Source organism: Lithobates pipiens, unplaced genomic scaffold (assembly GCF_037356315.1).
Source record: "Lithobates pipiens isolate NorthernLeopardFrog02 unplaced genomic scaffold, aLitPip1_a1.2 Scaffold_8, whole genome shotgun sequence".
Lineage (NCBI taxonomy): Eukaryota > Metazoa > Chordata > Amphibia > Anura > Ranidae > Lithobates > Lithobates pipiens.
Genome location: NW_027507903.1, coordinates 250,017,450 through 250,042,912, shown reverse-complemented (window position 1 = coordinate 250,042,912; position 25,463 = coordinate 250,017,450). Strand labels below are relative to the sequence as shown.

The 25,463-nt window shown below is 41.7% G+C and overlaps 1 protein-coding gene across 2 annotated transcripts in view; it reads right to left on the bottom strand.

Annotated features, from left to right (window-relative positions):
- Positions 1–25,463, bottom strand: part of HMGA2 (high mobility group AT-hook 2) — a 155,142-nt gene that overhangs the window by 28,505 nt on the left and 101,174 nt on the right. For both annotated transcript variants that reach the window (XM_077470034.1, XM_077470033.1), the window contains exon 4: positions 14,397–14,423. In XM_077470034.1, the coding sequence (XP_077326160.1) occupies positions 14,397–14,423 (27 nt within the window). The remainder of the gene's footprint in view (positions 1–14,396; positions 14,424–25,463) is intronic.

The window sequence follows — 25,463 nt, the reverse complement described above, 5'->3', positions numbered from 1 at the left end:
AGTGCGAAATTGTAAAAAGACCTCTGGTCCTTAGGCTGATAATTGGTCCGGGGCTGAAGTGGTTAAATAATGAAAAGTAGTCTGTTTAGTATCATTGTATTCATCATACTGAACACAGACCAGAGAAAGCAATGGAAAGTTGTCTGAGGAGATCAGATTGAAAATTATAGCCCAGCATATCAGAGGTAAAGGCTATAAGATCATCTACAAGCAACTTAATGTTCCAGAAACTACAGTTGCAAATATTAGGTTTAAGGTCTTTGTTAGTGTAGCCAACTTCACTTGATATGTCAGCAAGAGGACCATTAACCCCAGGTTGAACAGAACTAAAGTGTGAATGGTAGCCAAAAAGCCAAGGACAACTTCTAAAAAGATACAAGCTAAACTTCACGGTCAAAGTAAATCAGTGTCTGATCTAACCTATATCACAAGTCTCTGATCACACACACACAAAATATCCAGACCAGAATTTGCAAAAAACATATTGACAAGCCACAATGCTTCTGGGAGAATGTTCTTTGGACAGATGAGACAAAACTGAAGCTTTTTGCCAAGCCACATCCGCTTTATGCTCACATACAAAAAAGAACACAAAGCTTTCGAATAAAAACACAATACCTGCTGGAAAAGATGGCTTGGTTATATTATGGGAATGCCTTGAATCTTTGTAGGGCACAATAAAATCTCAAAATTATAAAGTAATTTAGGATCTAATTGTACTGTTCAGTGTCAGGAAGCACACTCCCAGTAGCAAGTCATGGGTCCTTCAACAAGATAATAACGCAATACACATACCTAAATGCACCCCAAAAAAAAATCTAAAACCATGAGCCCTGATCTGAATCAAACATCTATAGAAAGGCTTAAAACTTGCAGTCGGGACAAAATACCCTTCAAATTATTTTTCAAAACCTGTGAAAAAATAGCTAAGTCAAAGAGGTTGATGGCTAATTTTACTTCAAGGGAATTTGTTGAAAGAAAAAAAATTGAAAAATGTGGTTTAAATAAAATTAATTTACATGAACTAGAACATAAACTAAACTGTCAATAGAAGTGTGAAACACCAATCCGTATTGTCGAAAACAGCATCCACTTCAAAATAATTTCACACTACCACATGGAAAATAGATAAATAGGGATATTCTTAAGGAAATAGATGAAAAAGAGAAAGATTCCTGTTAATGGGTTTAAGATATACATTATCCTCCATGAACTTCCATGTAGTCTGCATGTTTACATAATTTATCACTATTTCCTTACACTGTTCAGATTAGGAAGTCCTTATGAGCTCATGTCCTTGTTAGTTTTGAGTCTGAACTCTTCTCCTTTAAAGGGAAACTCATTTAAAACAAAAGAACTGTGGTGCTGACTGAACATGGCTTATGAAGTTTACAATTTGTGTCCAACATCCTTTTAGTAACAACTAGGGATGTCAGGCAAGATTTCACAAACAGTAACTAGATGAAAAAACTATTTTGCTTTCATTCAGGCAAATCTGATAAATACCAGCCCAGTTAAATCAAACAAAAGAGTGTATATGGGATTTTCTTAACTTGTTTGGAAATAAGAGTTTATCTCATAAAGTGACAGATGTACAGTATGAGCTGTCAATCTGATTAGATGTAGTAAGGGCAGTTCCTCCACTAGCCCCATTTGTATGTAGCAGTGAAGCCATGGCACAAGTGTAAAGAGTGGGACTTAGCAGGGTAAAGGTGGGTTTGTACGAGTTAAAGTGATCTGTCCGCAATGAAAGTATGCATCAGAAAACCCAACCATTTTGTTATCTGTCCTTAGAGTTAACCCCTTCTATATACTACTTTTATGCAATATTTAAAGAAGACAAAAGTGGATGGTGCTAAAGCACTGCCATTGTCATCCTATAACAGGAACGGTTTGACAAGGACCTTTATTGTAGGATTACCAGGTATTTTAATGAAAGCTGCAGATATAAATAGATTTAAAATGACCTGAAATTACATAACTAAATTCAGATGGAAAAGTAAAAAAAAAAAGAACCTATGTGGTTGACAGAAAACCAGGTACAAAAGAGACTAGAGAAGCTTAATGTGAACAATTTGCCAGGTCCAGATGGCTTACACCCATGAGTCCTTGGGGAACTTAGCCCAGTTACAGCCAAGCCACTATTTCTAGCTTTTTAAAAGACATCTTACTGACTGGAGAGGTACCAACTGATTGGCTTGGAACAAATGTAGTACTAATTAACAAAAGAACTGAGATATGTCATGAAACTACAAATCAGTCATTCTAACATCAATAGTATGTAAGGTATTTAAGGGCATTGTAAGGGACTCAAAATTTTCTTGTCGGCCCAATCTGTTATTATTTATTGAGGAAGTAAGAAATTAAATGGTATAATAAGTCCAGTGATAAAATAAAGCCTGTTGGAGTTGATGAAATTGTACGTCCGTGTCCAGGAAATTGGTTGCATGAAATGGCCCAAAGACTAGTGATAAATTTCTCATTCTCTGCATTTACTAAAGTTGTGAGTGATGTGCCTCAGAGTTCTCTCTCGGGTCAATGCTATTCAGTTTGTTTAACAAAGATATAGAGGTTGGAAATAAAAGCTCAATTTCAGTGTTTGCTGTTGATACCAAATTATGAAGGGAAATACATTGGGCAAAGGATGTGGCATTATTGCAAGAAAAGCTTGATAAAATAGGGGATTGGGTAGCAACATGGTAGAAGAGGGTCAAAGTTAAATGTAAAGTAAGTAAGTTATGCACTTTGATGCCAAAAATACACATGCAAAATACACATTAAGAGGGAATTCCCTGGGAAAATAAGTGATGAAAAAGAATCTGGGGGTTCTTGTATATCATAGACTTAGCAATATCATGCAATGCCAAGCTGCAGCTAACGAAGCTAGCAAAATACTCTCATGCAATAAAAACTGCATATTTTATTAGGGAAAAATGAGTAATTCTACCCCTTTACAAAAACAATCTTCAGGTAAGACGTTGTTGAATTACAAAAAGTTCAACTAAAGACAATAAAATTAATAATGGAGGGTGATTCCAGCAACTGTTAAAAAATGTTTACTCTAAGGTCCTTGAAGAGGACACAAGATCATGATTTGAGGCTAGAAGAAACGTGGTTTAACTTCCGAAAGGGTTCTTTACTGTTAGAGCAGTAAAATGTGAAACGCCTTCCCCAGTAAGTGCTACTAGCCGAGTGTGTCCATAAAACACAAAACTAGAGAATGTAAAATCTGGTGCAGCTGTGCATTGGTAGCCAATCAGCCTCACAGCGTGTTCACTTAGGCTTTGACAATAAGACCTGGAAGCTGATTGGTTACTATGCAGAGCTGCACCAGATTTTTCACTCTCCAGTTTTAGTAAAATCAACCTCTATGTATGGTATTATGGTCACGGTCAAATATTTTAACTACGATTTTATACTAAAAGCCCTAATACAGGAAAACATTTAATCCCAAGTCACTCACCCTTCTTTTCTGAAGACCTTCTCCGTGTGTATGTTTTAATTTTATTTGTATAGTTACCTTTTCAAGATGTCTTCAGGCTGCTTATTTGAAGTGCAATGTCTTTTTCTCTGCACTGGGCAGTCTTTAACAATGGAGGATGATGCACCATTATACTGGTAGTGCAGAGTGCCATAATGACTCCTCCTCACAGCGTAGGCCAGTTATGCCCTACACCAAGAGGATATCATCAGTCTTTTGGGTAAAATAACCCTTAACTGAATTCAGTCCCAAACACGGACAGCATAGAAGAGGTGAGTTGTGTGTTTATGATGTTGCTGCAAGACTATTTAAAAGGAGTCTTGCAGAGCAAGCACCAGTTAGTCTTGGGTGCTCAACCTGTGGCCCTCCAGCTGTTGTGGAACTATCATACCTCTGTCTTTGGGAATCTTGCTTGTAACTCACAGTGGCTTGCAATGACTCATAGGACTTGTAGTTTTGCAACAGCTGGAGGGCCACAGGTTGTGCACCCATGAGTTAGATCCTCTGTTGGGTTTATATTGCTGTCTGTGCCCTAGTAAACATGTTGCGAAACAGAAAGAAATGGACAATCCAAGTTTGGGCTTTAGATATACCTTTACCCTTTAGTGATCAGAGGTTAGTAATACCTAAATGTCCAGGTTAAATAATGCAGCAGATCATATTTTTGGTAGAAAGCTGGCACTTCTGGTATTTTCGAAAGTTGGGAAGCACCGAAGGTTTGACTTCAACGCACAAATGCTATATGATATTTTAGCGTTATCACCCTATGTTGGTCGTCTTCTTCTCCTATTACATATGAGGGGAGCTGTGCATTATAGGATATTTACTGTATTCCAGAAGGAGAAATATACTATATAACCAAATGTATTGGCACGCCTGCCTTTACACACACACAAACTCTAACGGCACCCCAGTCTTAGTCTGTAGGGTTCAATATTGAGCCCACCCTTGCTCATCCATGTCTTTATGGATCTTGCTTTGTGCACTGGTCAAAATCATTTGGTGGAGGGGGGATTATGGTGTGTTTTTTTTTTCAGGGTTTGGGTTTGGCCCCTTAATTCAAGTGAAGGGAACTCCTAAGGCATCATTTTGGACAATATTATGCTCCCAACTTTGTGGGAACAGTTTGGGGATGGCCCCTTCCTGTTCCAACATGACTGCGCACCAGTGCACAAACCAAGGTACAAAAAAAACAAGAGAGTTTGGGGTGGAGGAACTTGACTGGCCTGCACAGAGTCCTGAACCTGATAGAACACCTTTGTGGTGAATTAGAGTGGAGACTGAGGGCCCGGCCTTCTAGTCCACATCAGTGTCTGACCTCACAAATTCGGGAAAAATGGTCTAACATTCCAATAGACACACTCCTAAACCTTGTGGACAGCCTTCTCAAAAGAATTGAAGCTGTTATAGCTGCAAAAGGTGGGCCAACTCAATATTAAACCCTACGGACTAAGACACCATTAAAAGTTCATGTGTGTGTGTGTGTGTGTGTAAGGGCAGGTCCCAATACTTTTGGTAATATGGGGTATGTGGAAACGCTGTGTCTGGCGGGGTTTAACCCTTTTCACAAGCACATTTGAGCTCTATTATGCAGAGATCATATATTTCCTGTATGAAGCTGGCTTTTTGGTGGTTTCAAAAGTTGGGAGCACTGAATGCTTGATTTCAATGCACAAGTTTCATACCATGCATTAGCAGCCCTTTGGGCTATTTGTGGACACCGCTTTTGGACTTTATGTTTCACATATGTTTTATGAACCTTTGTATGAATTAACATTTGATTGTACTTTATATTTATGTAATTAGTTAATTTTCTTTAATGATTTTTTTGTAAACACAGAATAAATATATTTTGTAGTGCACAGGTATATTCAGTCACAGACTGGTTTTTACGTGGTTTTGTGTACTGTTTTGGATTTATATTGTTTTTAATCAAAGACCCTGAGAGTAAGATGGTACTCTTTATTGCACCCAAAAGAATCTGATCAAACGATGGGTTTGATCAGCTGCTTTGCAAGCTGGTAAAAACAAACTGAAGTGATAAAATCCTTTCATCACGTGGGGGCAGGTCCCCCTTTTGTGCCCTGTAGTGATTGGGCGGCTATAGAGCGCTTAGATCACAAAAGCCTATTGGCAGCTGAAAATGTTGATACCGAGATTATGGCTGCAGCCATTTAACCACAATAACAGATTTTCTGCTGATTTTTTTCCTTCAGATTTACCAAAACCAGGGCTCGAGTGCTGCGGGAACGCATGGGAACGGCGTTCCCGTACTATTTCCACAGCGGGAACGCCGTTCCCATTAGCTGTCTGAGCCGGGCTGAGGCTATGCAGCGCGTAGTCCGCGCCGCTCCTCAGCCGCTGAGTGACTGGTTGCTAGGCAGGGGCCGCTCCGCATCGTGGGCACGCACTGGCGCGAGACCGTCAGTCAGTGTGACACAACCTGCGCGCCGGACTGTCCTCCCGCTCCCCTCTACCCAGTGCCTCCTGTTGCCACAGCCGCTGCACTTTTCAAATTTACTTCTTCTCCCCCCAGAACAGAAGGGAAGAGAATAAATACCAGGAGGTCAGTCACTAGTGTGTAAGTTGCATTCTGCAATACCCTGTCAAATTGCCAATACTCATCCATACTCTGCAATACCCTGCCAATACTCATCCATACTCTGCAATACCCTGCCAATACTCATCAATACTCTGCAATACCCTGCCAATACTCATCAATACTCTGCAATACCCTGCCAATACTCATCAATACTCTGCAATACCCTATCAATACTCTGCAATACCCTATCAATACTCTGCAATACCCTATCAGTATCAATACTCTGCAATACCCTGCCAATACTCTGCAATACCCTATCAATACTCTGCACTACCCTATCAATACTCTGCACTACCCTATCAATACTCTGCACTACCCTATCAATACTCTGCAATACCCCGCCAATACTCTGCAATACCCCGCCAATACTCTGCAATACCCCGCCAATACTCTGCAATACCCCGCCAATACTCTGCAATACCCCGCCAATACTCTGCAATACCCCACCAATACTCTGCAATACCCCACCAATACTCTGCAATACCCCGCCAATACTCTGCAATACCCCGCCAATACTCTGCAATACATACCCTGCCAATACTCTGCAATACCCTGCCAATACTCTGCAGTACCCTATCAATACTCTGCAATACCCTGCCAATACTCTGCAATACCCTATCAATACTCTGCAATACCCTATCAGTATCAATACTCTGCAATACCCTGCCAATACTCTGCAATACCCTATCAATACTCTGCACTACCCTATCAATACTCTGCACTACCCTATCAATACTCTGCACTACCCTATCAATACTCTGCACTACCCCGCCAATACTCTGCACTACCCCGCCAATACTCTGCAATACCCCGCCAATACTCTGCAATACATACCCTGCCAATACTCTGCAATACCCTGCCAATACTCTGCAATACCCTGCCAATACTCTGCAATACTCTGCAATACCCTGCCAATACATACCCTGCCAAAACTCTGCAATACCCTGCCAATACTCTTCAATACTCTGCCAATACTCTTCAATATCCTGCCAATACTCTGCAATACATACCCTGCCAATACTCTGCAATACATACCCTGCCAATACTCTGCAACACCCTGCCAATACTCTGCAACACCCTGCCAATACTCTGCAACACCCTGCCAATACTCTGCAATACCCTATCAATACTCTGCAATACTGTGCCAATACTCTGCAATACCCTGCCAATACTCTGCCAATAAATACCCTGCCAATACTCTGCAATACCCTGTCAATACTCTGCAATACTCTGCCAATACTCTGCAATACATACCCTGCCAATACTCTGCAATACCCCGTCAATACTCTGCAATACTCTGCCAATACTCTGCAATACATACCCTGCCAATACTCTGCAGTACCCTGCCAATACTCTGCAGTACCCTGCCAATACTCTGCAGTACCCTGCCAATACTCTGCAGTACCCTGCCAATACTCTGCAATACCCTGCCAATACTCTGCAATACCCTATCAATACTCTGCAATACCCTATCAGTATCAATACTCTGCAATACCCTGCCAATACTCTGCAATACCCTATCAATACTCTGCAATACCCTATCAATACTCTGCAATACCCTATCAATACTCTGCAATACCCTATCAATACTCTGCAATACCCTATCAATACTCTGCAATACCCTATCAATACTCTGCACTACCCTATCAATACTCTGCACTACCCTATCAATACTCTGCAATACCCCGCCAATACTCTGCAATACCCCGCCAATACTCTGCAATACCCCGCCAATACTCTGCAATACATACCCTGCCAATACTCTGCAATACATACCCTGCCAATACTCTGCAATACCCTGCCAATACTCTGCAATACCCTGCCAATACTCTGCAATACCCTGCCAATACTCTGCAGTACCCTATCAATACTCTGCAATACTCTGCAATACCCTGCCAATACTCTGCAATACCCTGCCAATACATACCCTGCCAATACTCTGCAATACCCTGCCAATACTCTTCAATACTCTGCCAATACTCTTCAATATCCTGCCAATACTCTGCAATACATACCCTGCCAAGACTCTGCAACACCCTGCCAATACTCTGCAATACCCTATCAATACTCTGCACTACCCTATCAATACTCTGCACTACCCTATCAATACTCTGCACTACCCTATCAATACTCTGCAATACCTCGCCAATACTCTGCAATACCCCGCCAATACTCTGCAATACCCTATCAATACCCTGCCAATACTCTGCAATACCCTGCCAATACATACCCTGCCAAAACTCTGCAATACCCTGCCAATACTCTTCAATACTCTACCAATACTCTTCAATATCCTGCCAATACTCTGCAATACATACCCTGCCAATACTCTGCAACACCCTGCCAATACTCTGCAACACCCTATCAATACTCTGCAATACCCTGCCAATACTCTGCCAATAAATACCCTGCCAATACTCTGCCAATAAATACCCTGCCAATACTCTGCAATACCCTGTCAATACTCTGCAATACTCTGCCAATACTCTGCAATACATACCCTGCCAATACTCTGCAATACCCCATCAATACTCTGCAATACTCTGCCAATACTCTGCAATACATACCCTGCCAATACTCTGCAATACCCCGCCAATACTCTGCAATACCCCGCCAATACTCTGCAATACCCCGCCAATACTCTGCAATACATACCCTGCCAATACTCTGCAATACCCTGCCAATACTCTGCAGTACCCTATCAATACTCTGCAATACTCTGCAATACCCTGCCAATACTCTGCAATACCCTGCCAATACATACCCTGCCAATACTCTGCAATACCCTGCCAATACTCTTCAATACTCTGCCAATACTCTTCAATATCCTGCCAAGACTCTGCAACACCCTGCCAATACTCTGCAATACCCTATCAATACTCTGCACTACCCTATCAATACTCTGCACTACCCTATCAATACTCTGCACTACCCCGCCAATACTCTGCAATACCCCGCCAATACTCTGCAATACCCCGCCAATACTCTGCAATACCCCGCCAATACTCTGCAATACCCTATCAATACTCTGCAATACCCTGCCAATACTCTGCAATACCCTGCCAATACATACCCTGCCAAAACTCTGCAATACCCTGCCAATACTCTTCAATACTCTACCAATACTCTTCAATATCCTGCCAATACTCTGCAATACATACCCTGCCAATACTCTGCAACACCCTGCCAATACTCTGCAATACCCTATCAATACTCTGCAATACTCTGCAATACCCTGCCAATACTCTGCCAATAAATACCCTGCCAATACTCTGCCAATAAATACCCTGCCAATACTCTGCCAATAAATACCCTGCCAATACTCTGCAATACCCTGTCAATACTCTGCAATACTCTGCCAATACTCTGCAATACATACCCTGCCAATACTCTGCAATACCCCGTCAATACTCTGCAATACTCTGCCAATACTCTGCAATACATACCCTGCCAATACTCTGCAATACCCTGCCAATACTCTGCAGTACCCTATCAATACTCTGCAATACCCTGCCAATACTCTGCAATACCCTATCAATACTCTGCAATACCCTATCAATACTCTGCAATACCCTATCAATACTCTGCAATACCCTATCAATACTCTGCAATACCCTATCAATACTCTGCAATACCCTGCCAATACTCTGCACTACCCTATCAATACTCTGCACTACCCTATCAATACTCTGCACTACCCTATCAATACTCTGCACTACCCTATCAATACTCTGCACTACCCTATCAATACTCTGCAATACCCCGCCAATACTCTGCAATACCCCGCCAATACTCTGCAATACCCCGCCAATACTCTGCAATACCCCGCCAATACTCTGCAATACCCCGCCAATACTCTGCAATACATACCCTGCCAATACTCTGCAATACCCTGCCAATACTCTGCAGTACCCTATCAATACTCTGCAATACTCTGCAATACCCTGCCAATACTCTGCAATACCCTGCCAATACATACCCTGCCAATACTCTGCAATACCCTGCCAATACTCTTCAATACTCTGCCAATACTCTTCAATATCCTGCCAATACTCTGCAATACATACCCTGCCAATACTCTGCAACACCCTGCCAATACTCTGCAATACCCTATCAATACTCTGCAATACTGTGCCAATACTCTGCAATACTCTGCAATACCCTGCCAATACTCTGCCAATAAATACCCTGCCAATACTCTGCAATACTCTGCCAATACTCTGCAATACATACCCTGCCAATACTCTGCAATACCCTGTCAATACTCTGCAATACTCTGCCAATACTCTGCAATACATACCCTGCCAATACTCTGCAATACCCTGCCAATACTCTTCAATACCCTGCCAATACTCTTCAATACTCTGCAATACCCTGCCAATACTCTGCAATACCCTGCCAATACTCTGCAATACCCCGCCAATACTCTGCAATACCCCGCCAATACTCTGCAATACCCCGCCAATACTCTGCAATACCCCGCCAATACTCTGCAATACCCCGCCAATACTCTGCAATACCCCGCCAATACTCTGCAATACCCCGCCAATACTCTGCAATACCCTGCCAATACTCTGCCAATACACACCCTGCAATACCCTATCAATACTCTGCAATACCCTGCCAATACTCTGCCAATAAATACCCTGCCAATACTCTGCAATACCCTGTCAATACTCTGCAATACTCTGCAATACATACCCTGCCAATACTCTGCAATACCCTGCCAATACTCTGCCAATACACACCCTGCAATACCCTATCAATACTCTTCAATATTCTTCCAATACTCTTCAATATTCTTCCAATACTCTTCAATATTCTTCCAATACTCTTCAATATCCTGCCAATACTCTTCAATATCCTGCCAATACTCTTCAATATCCTGCCAATACTCTGCAATACTCTGCCAATACATACCCCGCCAATACTCTGCAATACCCTGCCAATACTCTGCAATACATACCCTATCAATACTCTGCAATACCCTGCCAATACTCTGCAATACATACCCTATCAATACTCTGCAATACCCTGCCAATACTCTGCAATACATACCCTATCAATACTCTGCAATACCCTGCCAATACTCTGCAATAAATACCCTATCAATACTCTGCAATACCCTGCCAATACTCTGCAATACATACCCTGCCAATACTCTGCAATACCCTGCCAATACTCTGCAATACCCTGCCAATACTCTGCAATACCCTGCCAATAGTCTGCAATACCCTGCCAATACTATGCAATACCCTATCAATACTATGCAATACACACCCTATCAATACTCTGCAATACATACCCTGCCAATACTCTGCAATACCCTGCCAATACATACCCTGCCAATACTCTACAATACTCTGCCAATACTCTACAATACATACCCTGCCAATACTCTGCAATAACCTATCAATACTCTGCAATACTGTGCCAATACTCTGCAATACCCTGCCAATACTCTGCAATACCCTATCAATACTCTGCAATACCCTGCCAATACATACCCTGCCAATACTCTGCAATACCCTGCCAATACTCTGCAATACGATATCAATACTCTACAATACATACCCTATCAATACTCTGCAATACCCTGCCAATACTCTGCAATACCCAGCCAATACATACCCTGCCAATACTCTACAATACTCTGCCAATACTCTACAATACATACCCTGCCAATACTCTGCAATAACCTATCAATACTCTGCAATACTGTGCCAATACTCTGCAATACCCTATCAATACTCTGCAATACCCTGCCAATACATACCCTGCCAATACTCTGCAATACCCTGCCAATACTCTGCAATACCCTGCCAATACTCTGCAATACCCTATCAATACTCTACAATACATACCCTATCAATACTCTGCAATACCCTGCCAATACTCTGCAATACCCTATCAATACTCTGCAATACCCTGCCAATACATACCCTGCCGATGCTCTGCAATACTCTGCCAATACTCTTCAATACATACCCTGCCAATACTCTGCAATACCCTATCAATACTCTGCAATACCCTGCCAATACTTATTCCTGTTTGTGGGATATTTTCTAATGGGCTGTGTAACAGAATTTGGAACAGGGTGTATTTGTGGTAGAAATTCCCTGCGAGGGAAAGATCATCACCCATTGTGTTGATTGTTTTGTTTGACACGTTATTTTGTTTTTGTAAACTGGCACTTTACAATAAATGTTGTACTGTATTTTCTGTAAAGTATATATGCATATGAGCGTACCTTTTTTTTTTTTTTTTGGTGGGGGAATGGATCTTGGGTGGGAGTTCCCACACTTTTTTTCCCAGGACTTGACCCCTGACCAAAACCATATAATATGAGGTTAAACCTTAGGAGTTTCAATTTGTATGCAATCAGGCAGACCCTTGCACTACATGGTTTTGGTAAATCTGAAGACAAAAATCATCAGAAAATCTGATAGTGTGTATGGGGCTTAAGTATGTACATTATATGTCCTAAGGGCATGAAGTGGGTAATGATACAAAAAGATGTACAGAATTTACACATCATATAAATGTAATCAGACAAAATCAGTGTTTGTAAAATCCACAGCTACATAGCCAACATCTTGTCAGATACACATAAGTACTTTATTTGGTACTGTTTAAAAAAAAAAAAATGCTCCGTTATTATTCTAGGCTTACAAATGCACAAAAATTGTTAAAATTGTATATTTTTATTTTTTCCTATTTTTTTTAAAATTATTTTACTAGTGCAACTGTATCTGACAGCTAAACTGGAAATGACATGGCTGCAGATGAACACTGCAGCCAAAAGATCTGTGTTCCATCTATGGGCTGAAGGATTAATTTTTTGTTCAGTCTGCATGTGATCACTTTATCAGAGCTCACATAGTGACCAAATGATTTGGGAACTACTTTGATTCATTCCTAATCTTTAATCAGCACCCCAGGTGTCACTGACAGCTGGATTGAGAACAACACATCCCAAAATGCTGGTTATTAAAAAGGGAGAGTGTACATTAACATATCCTTGGCACAGGTAATCTTGTCAGGAAATGTTAACATACAGATTGCAGATGGCAAAGCGTAAAGGGTAATCGGACTGGTCTGTGTTCATAATGCAGGCAACTTTATAAGGAGATCGCTACAATGGATCTTAACTGAGCAGAGTAGCCAGTAATACAGTTACTGTATCTGCTTATGTTAAAAATTATTTGTACGACTGCTTACACTTTTGCAGACAAATCGGGATATCATTTAATTTATATTTGCTCTCATTCACAAAGCATAACTTGAAAAAAATATTTTAAATTGTTGCTTACCTTTTTACTTGCTTAAATGTTTACCTAGCCTTCCACTTCTATGTGATAAGGTAGGATAAAGGGAGCAAAAGAGTATTACGGTACAGTAAGTTAATTCACAATTTATTCAACTCATATAATAAATTTAGACACAGAACAAGAAATGCACTCACAATATGCTGGAGAGGCACAGGCAGCATTAATTACAATCCACTGTAAGCACCGCCGAGACACCTGACATATGGATCAATTTTGTCTGCCGACATACAGAGCCCTGCACCCAGCTGGTCTCTGTGCTTCGCAGAAAGTGTTGTCCATTCTCCTCCACCGGCCAGTTTTTGCCTATCTCAGAGGTATGCTATTATCTCAGTAAGGCTGAAGAAAAGGATTTCCCAGAAACGTGTCCCATCAACCACTGTGGTGCCAAGCAGCAGAGAGAAGGAGGATGTATTGGCTATGGTAATCAATGTCTCCCAATTCCCTGCATTTATTGTCCTGGTGTCACAAAGATAAAGAGTAAGGCTTAATGTACACGGGATGTTTTTACAACCTCTCCTGAAAGATTTAACTTGACAGATAGTAACCCATGTTTAAAAACATCCGTTTTGCCGCGCTTACATGCCGCGTTTGCGTTTAGAAGGGTTTGCAAAAAAATATTTTTTTAAATTTTTTTCAAAATTGCCAAAAATTAAAAACGCCTGTAAAGGAAACGCTTGAAATGCCTCTAAACTCAGCGTTTGAACTAATTCTGCCTAAAAAGACATTAAACGAACCTGTGTACATGTACACATAAGATAACATTGGATGAGTTCAGGGGCAGCTGAAAAAAGCAGCCAACTGCATCTGAACGTCCGTTTACCAGCAGCCGTGTACATGAGGCCTAAAACTTTTATAAAAATCGAATACGTTTTAGCTTGACTTGGGCAGCTGCATGCCAATGCATGCTTATTCTATGGAGACCATAACAGACAAAAACTGATTCAGAAATACTAACAAAAAGGTATACATAAATTATTCTTACCTGACTAGATTTTTTCTCTTGTTGTGGCTGCAAGAAAACAAACAAACAAAAAAAAAACATTAATCCTGTAGGTCACAAATATTAAAGCGGTAGTAAACCCGCATTTTTTTTTTTTTTTTTTTTAAACCTGCAAAGCAAAAGGCATAATGAGCTAGTATGCACCGCATACTAGCTCATTATGAAATACTTACCTTAGAACGAGGCCCCGACATCTCGCCCGATCCACGCCGAGGAAGCCGACATGCTCCCTCGGCGTCTCTTCCGGGTATCGCGGCTCCGGCGCTGTGAGTGGCCGGAGCCGCGATATCGTCACTCCCGCGCATGCGCGCGGGAGATTTAAATCCGGCCGGACGAGCGCTGCCGGATTTTCGCGGAGAGAACCCCCTTGTGCGCATGCGCCGCTGCAGTCAGCGGCGCATACCGAGGGGAATATCTCCTAAACCGTACAGGTTTAGGAGATATTTTTTTTACCTACAGGTAAGCCTTATTATAGGCTTTCCTGTAGGTAAAAGTTAAAAAAGTGGGTTTACTTCCACTTTAAACTCAAATATGCAAAATGACCCCCCAAAATTCACCAAATAATCATGTTTAGATTGTATAAAATAGTTCAACAACCCCGCAGCAGGTAGAGCAATATTCAAACAAGAAAAAAAATAACACAACATTTGATGACAGCAGCAGGAGTCAATGGCTGCGGCTGCTATCAATCTGCTCAATGAGGAGAGAGACAGCAGCGAGAGCTGCTTCTTTTGTGCACATCGCTGGATTGGATCAGGCTCAGGTAAGAATAAGGTGGGGAGGGAGTCACTCAATATTAGGTGTGTGGTCGTAAAGTTATAGCTGATCGGTATATTAGTCCGTTTAAAAGAACTGTTCTGCTATCAATTAGATATCCATGAGCACAATACTAGGAAAGAAAAAAAGACTGACTGCAAGAAAGGTTGCAAGATCTAAAAGCCTTTGAAGAAAAGTGCAGGCCTGTGTTTTTTTTTTTATCTGGTCTGGTTAGGAAACACTTTTCCGTATCATGTACATCTTATCCAATATGTCATAAGGCATATTTGACCCCGGCCAGATTAGCCAAGTTCTTTTCCTCTCAGTCCTCTGCCTGTTGGCGCTGTGCTATACCACAGGCAGATTTCATTCACATATTTTGGAATTGCACGGCAACAATTTTGGTTGGATGTCATGCAATGTGTTTGGGAGGTCACAACTATACATATTCAATATAAAAGTGGTAACTCCTGCGCTGTCAAAAATAGGGGGCTAGGATACACTGCAATAAACACCTGTTTAACTGATCCTAAACAGAAAAGAATGTGAATATATGTACGTGATGGCGTTACGCTGTATGTGATAAAGAGAAAAAAAATACCTAAAGTGTATAGAAAAAATGAACATGTGATAAGTGAACATAGTTACATAGTACGTTACATGAACGATTAAACTCTATGTACCAAAATGTAACATAAAGAGAAAACAAATGAATAAACAATATAATAAAGTCCAATATGTACAGCTGAGTGTGTGATGAAGAAACAATGATGATCCAATAAGTGAAGGTGATCCAATAAGTGCAGAAAATGAATAAATTCCTCTAAGGCCGCGTACACACGCGGGGACTGTTCGCCCAACTTTGTCCGCTGAACAGTGTTTCGGCGGACAGTCCGCCCGTGTGTGGGCTTTCAGCGGACAGTTTCAGCGAACAGTCTGCTGAACAAAGTTTTTCGGAAATTCCGAAAAACTGTCCGCTGAAACTTGGTTTCAGCGAACAGTCCCCTCGTGTGTAGGCTTGTCCGTCAAACTAAGTTCCGCGCATGCTCAGAAAGGATTTACACGCCGAAAGTTGTAATGCAGTGTATAGGACGTCGTATTTTCCGTCCCGTCGTACGTGCCGTTCACGTCATCGCGCACGGTTTCAGCAAACTGTTCGTTCGTCGTGTGTGGGCAAGTCCGTCCATGCTAATTTTGAGCGGACTGTTCGCTGAAACTGTTTGACGGACAAAGTTGAGCGAACAGTCCCCGCGTGTGTACGCGGCCTAACAGTCTAAACGATATTCTACACAGATAATAAATCCCTCCACCGTGAACAGCAAATCAAATGGTGCCTAGACAATCTTCTACAGATGGCACCTGTGTGCGCACAAGCCTCTCACCTTACTGCCTTAAGGTATACAGCATAAATGAAAATCCTGATGGTAAGCTTCAAACGTCCCTTTGGTCAGATTGTATAAACTTAACGATTGTGATCTCAATGTATGGGGTTTAGATCAAAAAAGAGAAAAACAGCCCATAGCATGATCCCGTATGAGAGGGTTGGTTATAGCAAACCAAATATATAAATTCACTTTTTATATTGTCATTGTCTTGTCATGGAAGAAACCAATGGCTCTGCCAATATCTGCCTGGAAGGCTTTAATTAACAAGAACCCGCCCTTATATAAGGCTGCCTATGTCAGTAGAGGTGTGCCAGACAAGTTTGACAAGGTGTGTGGGAGTTGGGTGAATGATATGAATATGGTGTCTGATTAATTGTTCAATATTACTATTTTCCCCCCTTCTTGCTGTATAAATTGAGGTTGTTTGATTACTTGTATGTGCTCTAGTATCCCTTGGTGTATGCTTATAGAGATGGAGTCTCATACCCATCTAACACTCTGCCTGCCATTATCCAACTTGTAGAAGAATGCTTATAACGCGACTTTTGGAGTCGTACTATAATTATTATTATACAGGATTTATATAGCGCCAACAGTTTACGCAGCACTTTACAACTTGGGGGTAGACAGTACAAATACAATACACTTTAATACAGTAGGAATCAGAGGGCCCTGCTCCTTAGAGCTAAAAATCTAAGAGACCATTGGTGCTAAACTACTGTCTTGTGTAGTGTACGTGTAGTTATGGTTGTAACTGTAGCGTATGCCTCTTGCATACCTTGTTAAAATGAATAAAAAAAAAAAAAACTATTTTAAAAAAGGGTTTTATTGAGAAACCAGCAGGGACAATAGCAAGGAAACCCTGAGGCTGCAGTACATAGGTAAGACTAAGTCAACCTGAGTATCATGATCATGAGAAAAACAGCATATATTGTAGCAATGGTTCCCATGTATGCCAACAACCTAATATATCATGTATTACAGGGACAGAGGGATAGAGAAGGGAAAAAGAAGAGGGTTCCATGAGGGGGAGAGGGGAATCCTGGGGTGTCCGAAGATGGACCCTAAATAACTCAGGAATCAAAGAAAACCAAAATCAGTTTATCATGGGCTTCAATAGGGATGAGTCAAAAGTCAGTGCAAGGAAGTGATCAATCCATGGCTGCCATAAAGCAATATTAGCAGGGACCATATTGTTCAATCTGGCTTCAATTTTGGTGTGGGTGATCCTATGCTTTGTTTCAAGGAAAGTAAGCAAAATCAAGACACAAAATGAGTTTGAGTGAACCAGTACCCTCAGTTATGTATTCTAAAGATCTGCATTGAGCATCAAAAGGCTGGATGTATCTGCCCTTCACTTTTTAAAAACTTTTAGGGGCAGCTACTGGGAGAAAATGGAGCAGATTAGAAGATATAGCAAATAGTTAGTAACATTTAACTGAACATGTCCAGTTGAATGTGACCGACTACTGTGAACTCTACCATGAGACCAGCATAAATGAGAACTTTCACAGACATATCAGCAGATACTTAGCAAAGCTAGCTTTTAAAAAGCTTGTCTCTTGGTCAGCAGTGATGTGGCAGGTCCAGTTTATCTCCATTTGAAGCCCATTAAGGATATCCAAACGTAAAAGCTTGTTTGGGAATGGGGGGACTGCTGACAGATGCTTCCGGCGCCAATTTATTAAAACGGTTTCATTGCTTGTTAATATTCCACAGTGTATGGCCACCTTTGTTTCTTAGCCTGTTTTATCTGTGTGTAGATAAAGCTACATGAATAACTAATTTGAGTTTAGGAAAAAAGCCCCAAAAGGAGCAGAAATAAAAGCGAGATAAACAAAAGATCTGAAAAAAATTCTACGTATTATAACTAAATATTTAAAATGATGTAACCAATATCTTTTTATGTTACAAAATGTAAAATTTAAAATAATATTCTTCCTTACTACCTTACTGCAATTTTAATCACACCTGAAAAAATTTAAAAGCAACATCAAACAGACATTCTTGTAGCCCAACTGTCTCTGTTCCTTAGTAAATAAATCTTTGTGCATTACTCTGCTTCAGGTCCTGAACTCATGTGACTTTGCCACACTGAAGCTCAATGAAAGAGCCAGCTCAACCAAATGTTCCATGAATTACTTTCTGACACTTCAATGAGGGGGAAGACAATGTCTGAAATCGGGCCAGCTTTGGCACACTGCCCAGTATGTTTCACAGTTATTCTGAAAGTTGCCCTTCTTAAAAAAATAAAATAAAATTAACTCCATACTTTGCAGACCAACATACAAACAGACCCATGAAACATTTCAATGCTTGTCAGGGTTATAACCGTGTGCATGTTTTTCCAGCTTGTGGCACCAAATGGCTCCAGACACTACACTAAGGTTTTTTTTTTCATCTGTTCCTAGATTTATGAATGGTATGCTCTTGAACTTCTAGTACATTTAACACACTATAAATTGACCTTCGTTTAACTGGGAAAAAACAAAACTAGCATTTTCTTTTTTTCTTTTCTAGAGCATATATTCTGAGTCCCCATTTGTTTTGTATTTTTATAGAAAATTTTAAAACAATCAATCATTCTCCCTTCTTTTCTTTAGAGAGTCTTGTTTTTTTCTTATTTTGAAAAGTATCCAAGCAAAACCCACAACACACTCACATTTCTACTTGTGAGCTATGCTCTGAGAATATCCCGGTAGCTTTTAGCACCTTGGATAACCACCCTACAGGTAGGAAAATCCTGACTTTCTGCACAAATCTGTACACATTTGGGCTGTAATATAGTTTTGAACCAAAAGAAGCTGGCATTAAAGTGGTCATAAAGTTCAATCTTTGACTTGTACCTGTAGGTAAGCTTATAATAAGACTTACCTATAGGTACTGTAAATATCTCCTAAACTTGCACCGTTTAGGAGATATTTACTGTATATGCAGCTGATGCAGTCATCAGCGCATGCCCTCTGAAGGAATGGCCATCCGGGCCATTTCTTTAGAATTCTGTGCCTTAAATGGAGGCGGGAGTGACGCCATTGCGGCTCCGGCCAGTCACACACCTGGAGTCTACAGACCCGGAAGGAAGACGGGTGAAGATGGAAGCGCACCTCCAATTATGACAGTGCACCTCTGAAAGGCTTCATTTTCAGGTAAGTTTTACATAATGTGCTAGTAAGTGATGCATACTAGCACATTATGACTTTACCTTGCAGTTCATAAAAAAAAAAAAAAAGGCACCCGGCAGTTGTATGAAAATCCTAACAATGACTTCTCTCAGTTGTTCCTTTGTGATCTATTATATAAACACAGTAAAATGAATTCTGTTATATGCAAGTGCAAAGAAATACATATTCTATCCGAAATGTAAAGTTGCCCTGTGCATACTTCCTGTATTTTCTCAGAGTCCTCCCTGTTCTCCCTGGATTCCCTGGATTCTGTAGTCCTTCAACAGATAACTCCGTTGCCCCAGTGAGGATGTCCTATAGGACAAAACGTGTCAGGCTGAGCTACAGCAGTGACGTCATTACACCCCTGAGGTGCTGATCGGGATTTACTGTTGCTAAGATGCTGTCTTACTCTTTACACTTGTGAGCAATTCTCTTATTCAATAAAACAATGTTTTTTTTTTTTAATACTACACCATGAGAGATCTTATTCCTCTTGCTTGTCATTGACATATATTGAGTCGGCTTATCATGTGGTAGATTGCTGCTGTTGGTGAGAAGAGCCATGTTTAACATACGAGGAAGCCATCTTCCATCCATCCATTTGGGTTTTCTCCCTTATAGCATACCCAGACCTCCTTCTCTTTGAGGTAAGCAATCTGGTAAGCAATGTGCTTGCGGGACTATTTTGCTGTTGTATTTGCATTTTTTTCCTTTGGCTTCATTGTCAATGTCAATGTTCATTCGATTTTATATTGGCTAGTGGGATCAAATCAAAATTTTTTGGACTGCAGTGATAAGAAAATTCAAAGGAGCAGAATGGATTTTTTTTTCTAATTTCTAACAGTGTATGTTGTTTTCGTTCTGGAAATTCCATTCATACCCAAATTTATTGTTTGAAGCAAATATAATTTTTAAATACCTTTAAACCAGGGGTAGGCAACCCTTGACACTGGTGCAGCACGCGAAGCCTCTTTTGCCGACACTCGACTCCCTCCCCATCAGCAGAGCAGCGCAGGGAAGTGTCAGCGACTCACGAATGCGAGGGGGAGGCACTGTGCCCCCACACATTGTAAAGGATGGGAAACATTGTTTGGTTCTCTAACTTTGCTGGAGCTGCAATTGTCAGCTTTTGTGATGGGGAAGAGATTGGGTGCAGTTCTGCTGGGGGGGGGGGGTCCCTGTTTCTAGGAGGAGGACTGTCATTGGCCACTGATAAAGCCAATCACTGTCCTGCTAACCCAGGCCACCATCTGAAGGAAGATGACTCACTTGGTTGCCACTACCAATCTCAGAAAGAAGGGATATCACTGATTGAGAAAACCACAATCAGGTGACAGTTTGTGGAATTACTGTTGAGCTACAGAACCCCTGCACTCTGTGTCCCTTTAAGCCACAGCCAGTATTTAGAGCAATGAAAATCACACCCAACTTTTTCTACGGCGAGAAACACTCAGCTGCAGGGGCCCAACTTATGATCCTGCACACAGGCCCACAGCTTTCAGAAAATACCCCTGACCTGAGCTCATTGTTGGGCATCTATTCCAGCTGCTTGTACGTGACATCACATACAAGCACATGGGCTGGATGTGAGGCTAATCAACAGGATGAGTGTGCCAGGACATGTAGCTGTGTCTCATCTCTGTTTCCTTTACCCACTCTGCATATCATAGATGAGAAGAGGGTACAGCCACGGAGAAGATGAGCAGGAGGGTTTCAGAGGTGGGACAGAAGAGCAGGAGGTACAGCAGTGGAGCATATGTGCAGGGAGATACAGTGGTGGAAGAGATGAGAAGGGGGTTTCGGCAGTGGGACAGAAGAGCAGGGGGGTCCAGTGTTGGGGCAGATGAGAAGGGGGTTACAATGGTGGAACAGATGAGCAGGGGGATTCAGTGTTGGGGCAGATGAGAAGTGGGTTCAGCGTTGGGAAAGAAGAGCAGAGGGGTACAGCAGTGAGACAGATGTGCAGGAGGTACATTGGTGGGGCAGATGAGAATGTGGGTTACAGTGGTGGGGCATATGGATTCAGTGTTAGGAGAGATGAAAAGGTGATTCAGAAATGAGACAGAAGAGCATGGGGATACGGCGGTGGAGCAGATGTACAGGGAGGTACAGCGGTGGGGCAGATGAGAAAAGGGGTATATTGATGGGGCATATGAGCAGGGGAGGTTACAGTGGTGGGACAGAAGAGCAAGGGGGTACAGTGGTGGTGCAGATGTTCAGGAGGGATGAGAAGGGCGTTCAGCAGTGGGACAGAAAAGCAGGGTAGTACAGTGATGGGGCAGATGAGCAGGGGGTTATAGTGGTGGGACAAATGAGCAGCGGGGGTTCAGTGTTGGGGCAGATGAGAAGGGGGTTCAGCGGTGGGACAAAGGAGCAGAGGGGTACAGCGGTGGGGTAGATGTGAAAGGAGGTGCATTGGTGCGACAGATGAGCAGGGGTGTACAGAAGTGGGGCAGATGTGCAGGGTAGTACAGGGGGGAAAGTGATCTGAGATGTGAAGGTGCAAGAATTGGGGCTGATCTGAGGCGTGAGAGTGCAGGATGTTAATTTCTCACTACTCAAGTAGTTTACATTTACTTTATAAAAAATCCTTTTCGTGATTGTGAGTGTGAAGTTGAGATTTTTTTTGTTATAAAATCGGCACGCTCAATTTCTTTGAAAATATTTTTCAGCACACTGCTCAAAAGGTTGCCTACCCCTGCCTTTAAACAATATCTGTAAAGCTTATATTGGCATCATCGCACGCACTGCCATCATTTTTCAGATGAAAATTAGTTTAAAAAGTACACCAGGGTATGGAATGGAGTTTGGCTGGTTCAGCAGGGACCAACTAAAGTTTAATTCATGTGTGGCCACACCCATACATCAGAAGTCGATTGCTAGATCAGATTCTGTTAAACAGGGATGCTGGAAAACTCTTCTTCAGTATTCTGATGGTGGTGTCAAAATACCATAACGGCAGGAGGGTTTCCTCCAACCACAGTGGCGAAAGCACCAAGCAAAAATCGGCTGGGGTGAAGACCACTGGATTCGTGGACAGGTAAGTGTCTTAATATTAAAAGTAAGCAGCTACAGTATTTGTAGCTGCTGACTTTTATTTTTTCTGAAGGAGTCAGTCTCAGTTCACAAAAAGGTCTGGGCATTTATTTCTTGATTTTAAACCTTTAATTATTTTTATTTTTTAAATAGCAAACATGATACTTACCTGCTCTGTGCAATGGTTTCACCCAGAGCAGCACCTATGCTCCTCTTATGGGGTCCTCCACTGGCACTCCTGGCCCTATCTGCCTTCTGAGTATGCCTTCCAGCAAGCCGCTTGCTAGGGGGGTACTCATGTGGGCTCAGTTGCAAGCCCTGCTGCCTGCATCCATAAACAAAGACAGTGTGAACCTAGCCTTTACTTCACAAATCATGTTATGAATCATGAATGCTTAAAAGGCAAGGTTATTGTTGCTTATTAGAAAAGTATCAGTTTTTATAGCTTGAAAAATCCAGCCTTGTACACTGTGCATGCATCCCACTGTGCCACATTTTTACTATCAGGGATATGCTGGAATGTAGATTGCTCCTGCAGTACACAACAGACATCAACGTCCTTCCTCTGCCAGATTTCTGAAATGGCACAATGTTAGTGCCCCTGGGTACAGTAATTGTATATCTACACATGTGTGGTGTTTTAAGACACTGGGAACCATGCAACTTAAAAAAAAAGGGATGGGCACTAAACAAGATAGCACCAATGTAGGTATGTTGGCTCCCTTGCAAATATGACTTAATTTTTATTCAAGTAGACTGTAGCAAGGATAGTACAGTGAGCTACTGCTCACAGTAGTAGCTTTGGTAAATGTGTTTTAATTACCGTATTTAAGGATGTATAACACGCACAGGCGTATAACGTGCACCTTAAATTTGAGGGAAGTTTCAGGAAAAAAAAACTAATTTTAAATAAAGAATTTTGAACCAAAATAAGGGTCAGTGCCCATCATTGCAGCCTGATCAGTGCCCATCTGCAGCCACCCCTTTGCCCATCATTGCAGCCTGATCAGTGCCCATCTGCAGTCTCGCCATTGCCCATTAATGAAGCCTGATCGGTGCCCATCTGCAGCCTTGCTCATCACTGCAGCCCGATCAGTGCCCATCTGCAGCCTTACCGTTGCCAGAATAGAAAGAGCAGGATCTCTTGTATACTCGGCTCAGCGTCACGTCCAGTCCCACCCCTTGGCCCAGCTCCCATGATGGACATAACACCAGTCCAATGCTGGGACGTCAATGCTAGGAGCCATCCAGGAGGTGCGCACTAGGTAAGAGCCGAGCACACAGGAGATCCGGCTCTGTATTTCGGCAGCTCTCGTTCCCTCCTTTCCCTCCAAGGCAGCCCTATGTTGGCATATAACATGCACACATGATGTGCGTGTTATTCACCGATAAATACGGTAATAATTACACTTTAAAGCAAATCTGTACATATCTTAAGAACGTCAACTGGCAGAAGGATGTAACAAAGATACCCAGAAATTTGTAATATGCAAAATCTGAATTCAGCTTGAAAGGCTGTGCTTTAGCGCACTCCCACCCCCCTTCCTTGTCCAAACACGAGATGTGCACCACTCCAGTGAGTATATTATGCTGCAGTCACCCCGGCTTGCCACTATATATATGCTTAAGGAAAGAGAAGGAAATGTTTATATGCTTAAGGGCTTATATGTTTATGCATATATTCAAGGAAAGAGAAGATATGGCTGCACCCAGACTTGATCCAAAAAATCTTTATTGCTCCAATGTCAGAGTATTCAGCACACAGGACGTGTTTCCCACAATTAAGTGCTTAATCATAACAATGTGGAGAATCAAGCAATTTTTTTTCCTGCAACCTGTGGTTGCAGAAAAGAAAATCATGCCATCTGTCTGCAGGAATATTGTCCAATTCAGGCAAAGTATACATCTGGGAAAGGATGGATAACTATTTTTTTTATATAATGTACGGTACGTTTATCCTGTAAATTTGCCTAAACTTAAAAAAAAAAAAAAAAAAAAAGTAATGTGACTTTAATTTTTGGAGATGGATACATAAAGTGAAGTACACAAGCTGAAATGCCTGTTGTTTCTTAAAGTGAATCTAGAGATCCATCCTATAATGGCAATAACAATGTTTCAACGGTGCAGAGACTCTGAAACAAATGCATTATAAATTAGACCTGTAAAATCCTGGAGGTTGATAGAATAGCTTTGTTTTGTGGTATCTATGAAAAGTGCAGGTGCCAGTAATTTGCAAAGCCTTGTTCCCACTTGGTCATGCTCACACTTTTCAAGGTATTTTGTAAAAGGATCTTAAGGAAAGATCTTGATAAACTGAGGCCCCAGCCACATGAAGCAGCTGCTAGGTGGAGGCAGAACCCACTTTTGTTTAACACCTGCACTTTTCACAGAAGCTGCAAAAAATATTCAAAACCTAATATTTTCTCTAATAAAAGCTTAAAGTTAAATGCTAAACACGTAACTAATGCCAGAATGCAAAATGCATAAAAACTGCTCATCTCCCAAGTTTAGTGACATCTGAGGACTGCTTGTGTTAGGCTACTTTCACACTGAGGCGCTTTGCAGGCGCTATAGTGCTAAAAATAACACCTGCACAGCGCCCTGAAAGAGCCGCTCAATCCACTCCAATGTGAAAGCCCCGAGGGCTTTCACACTGGAGCGGTGCACTTGCAGGACGGTCAAAAAAGTCCTGCAAGCCGCATCTTTGC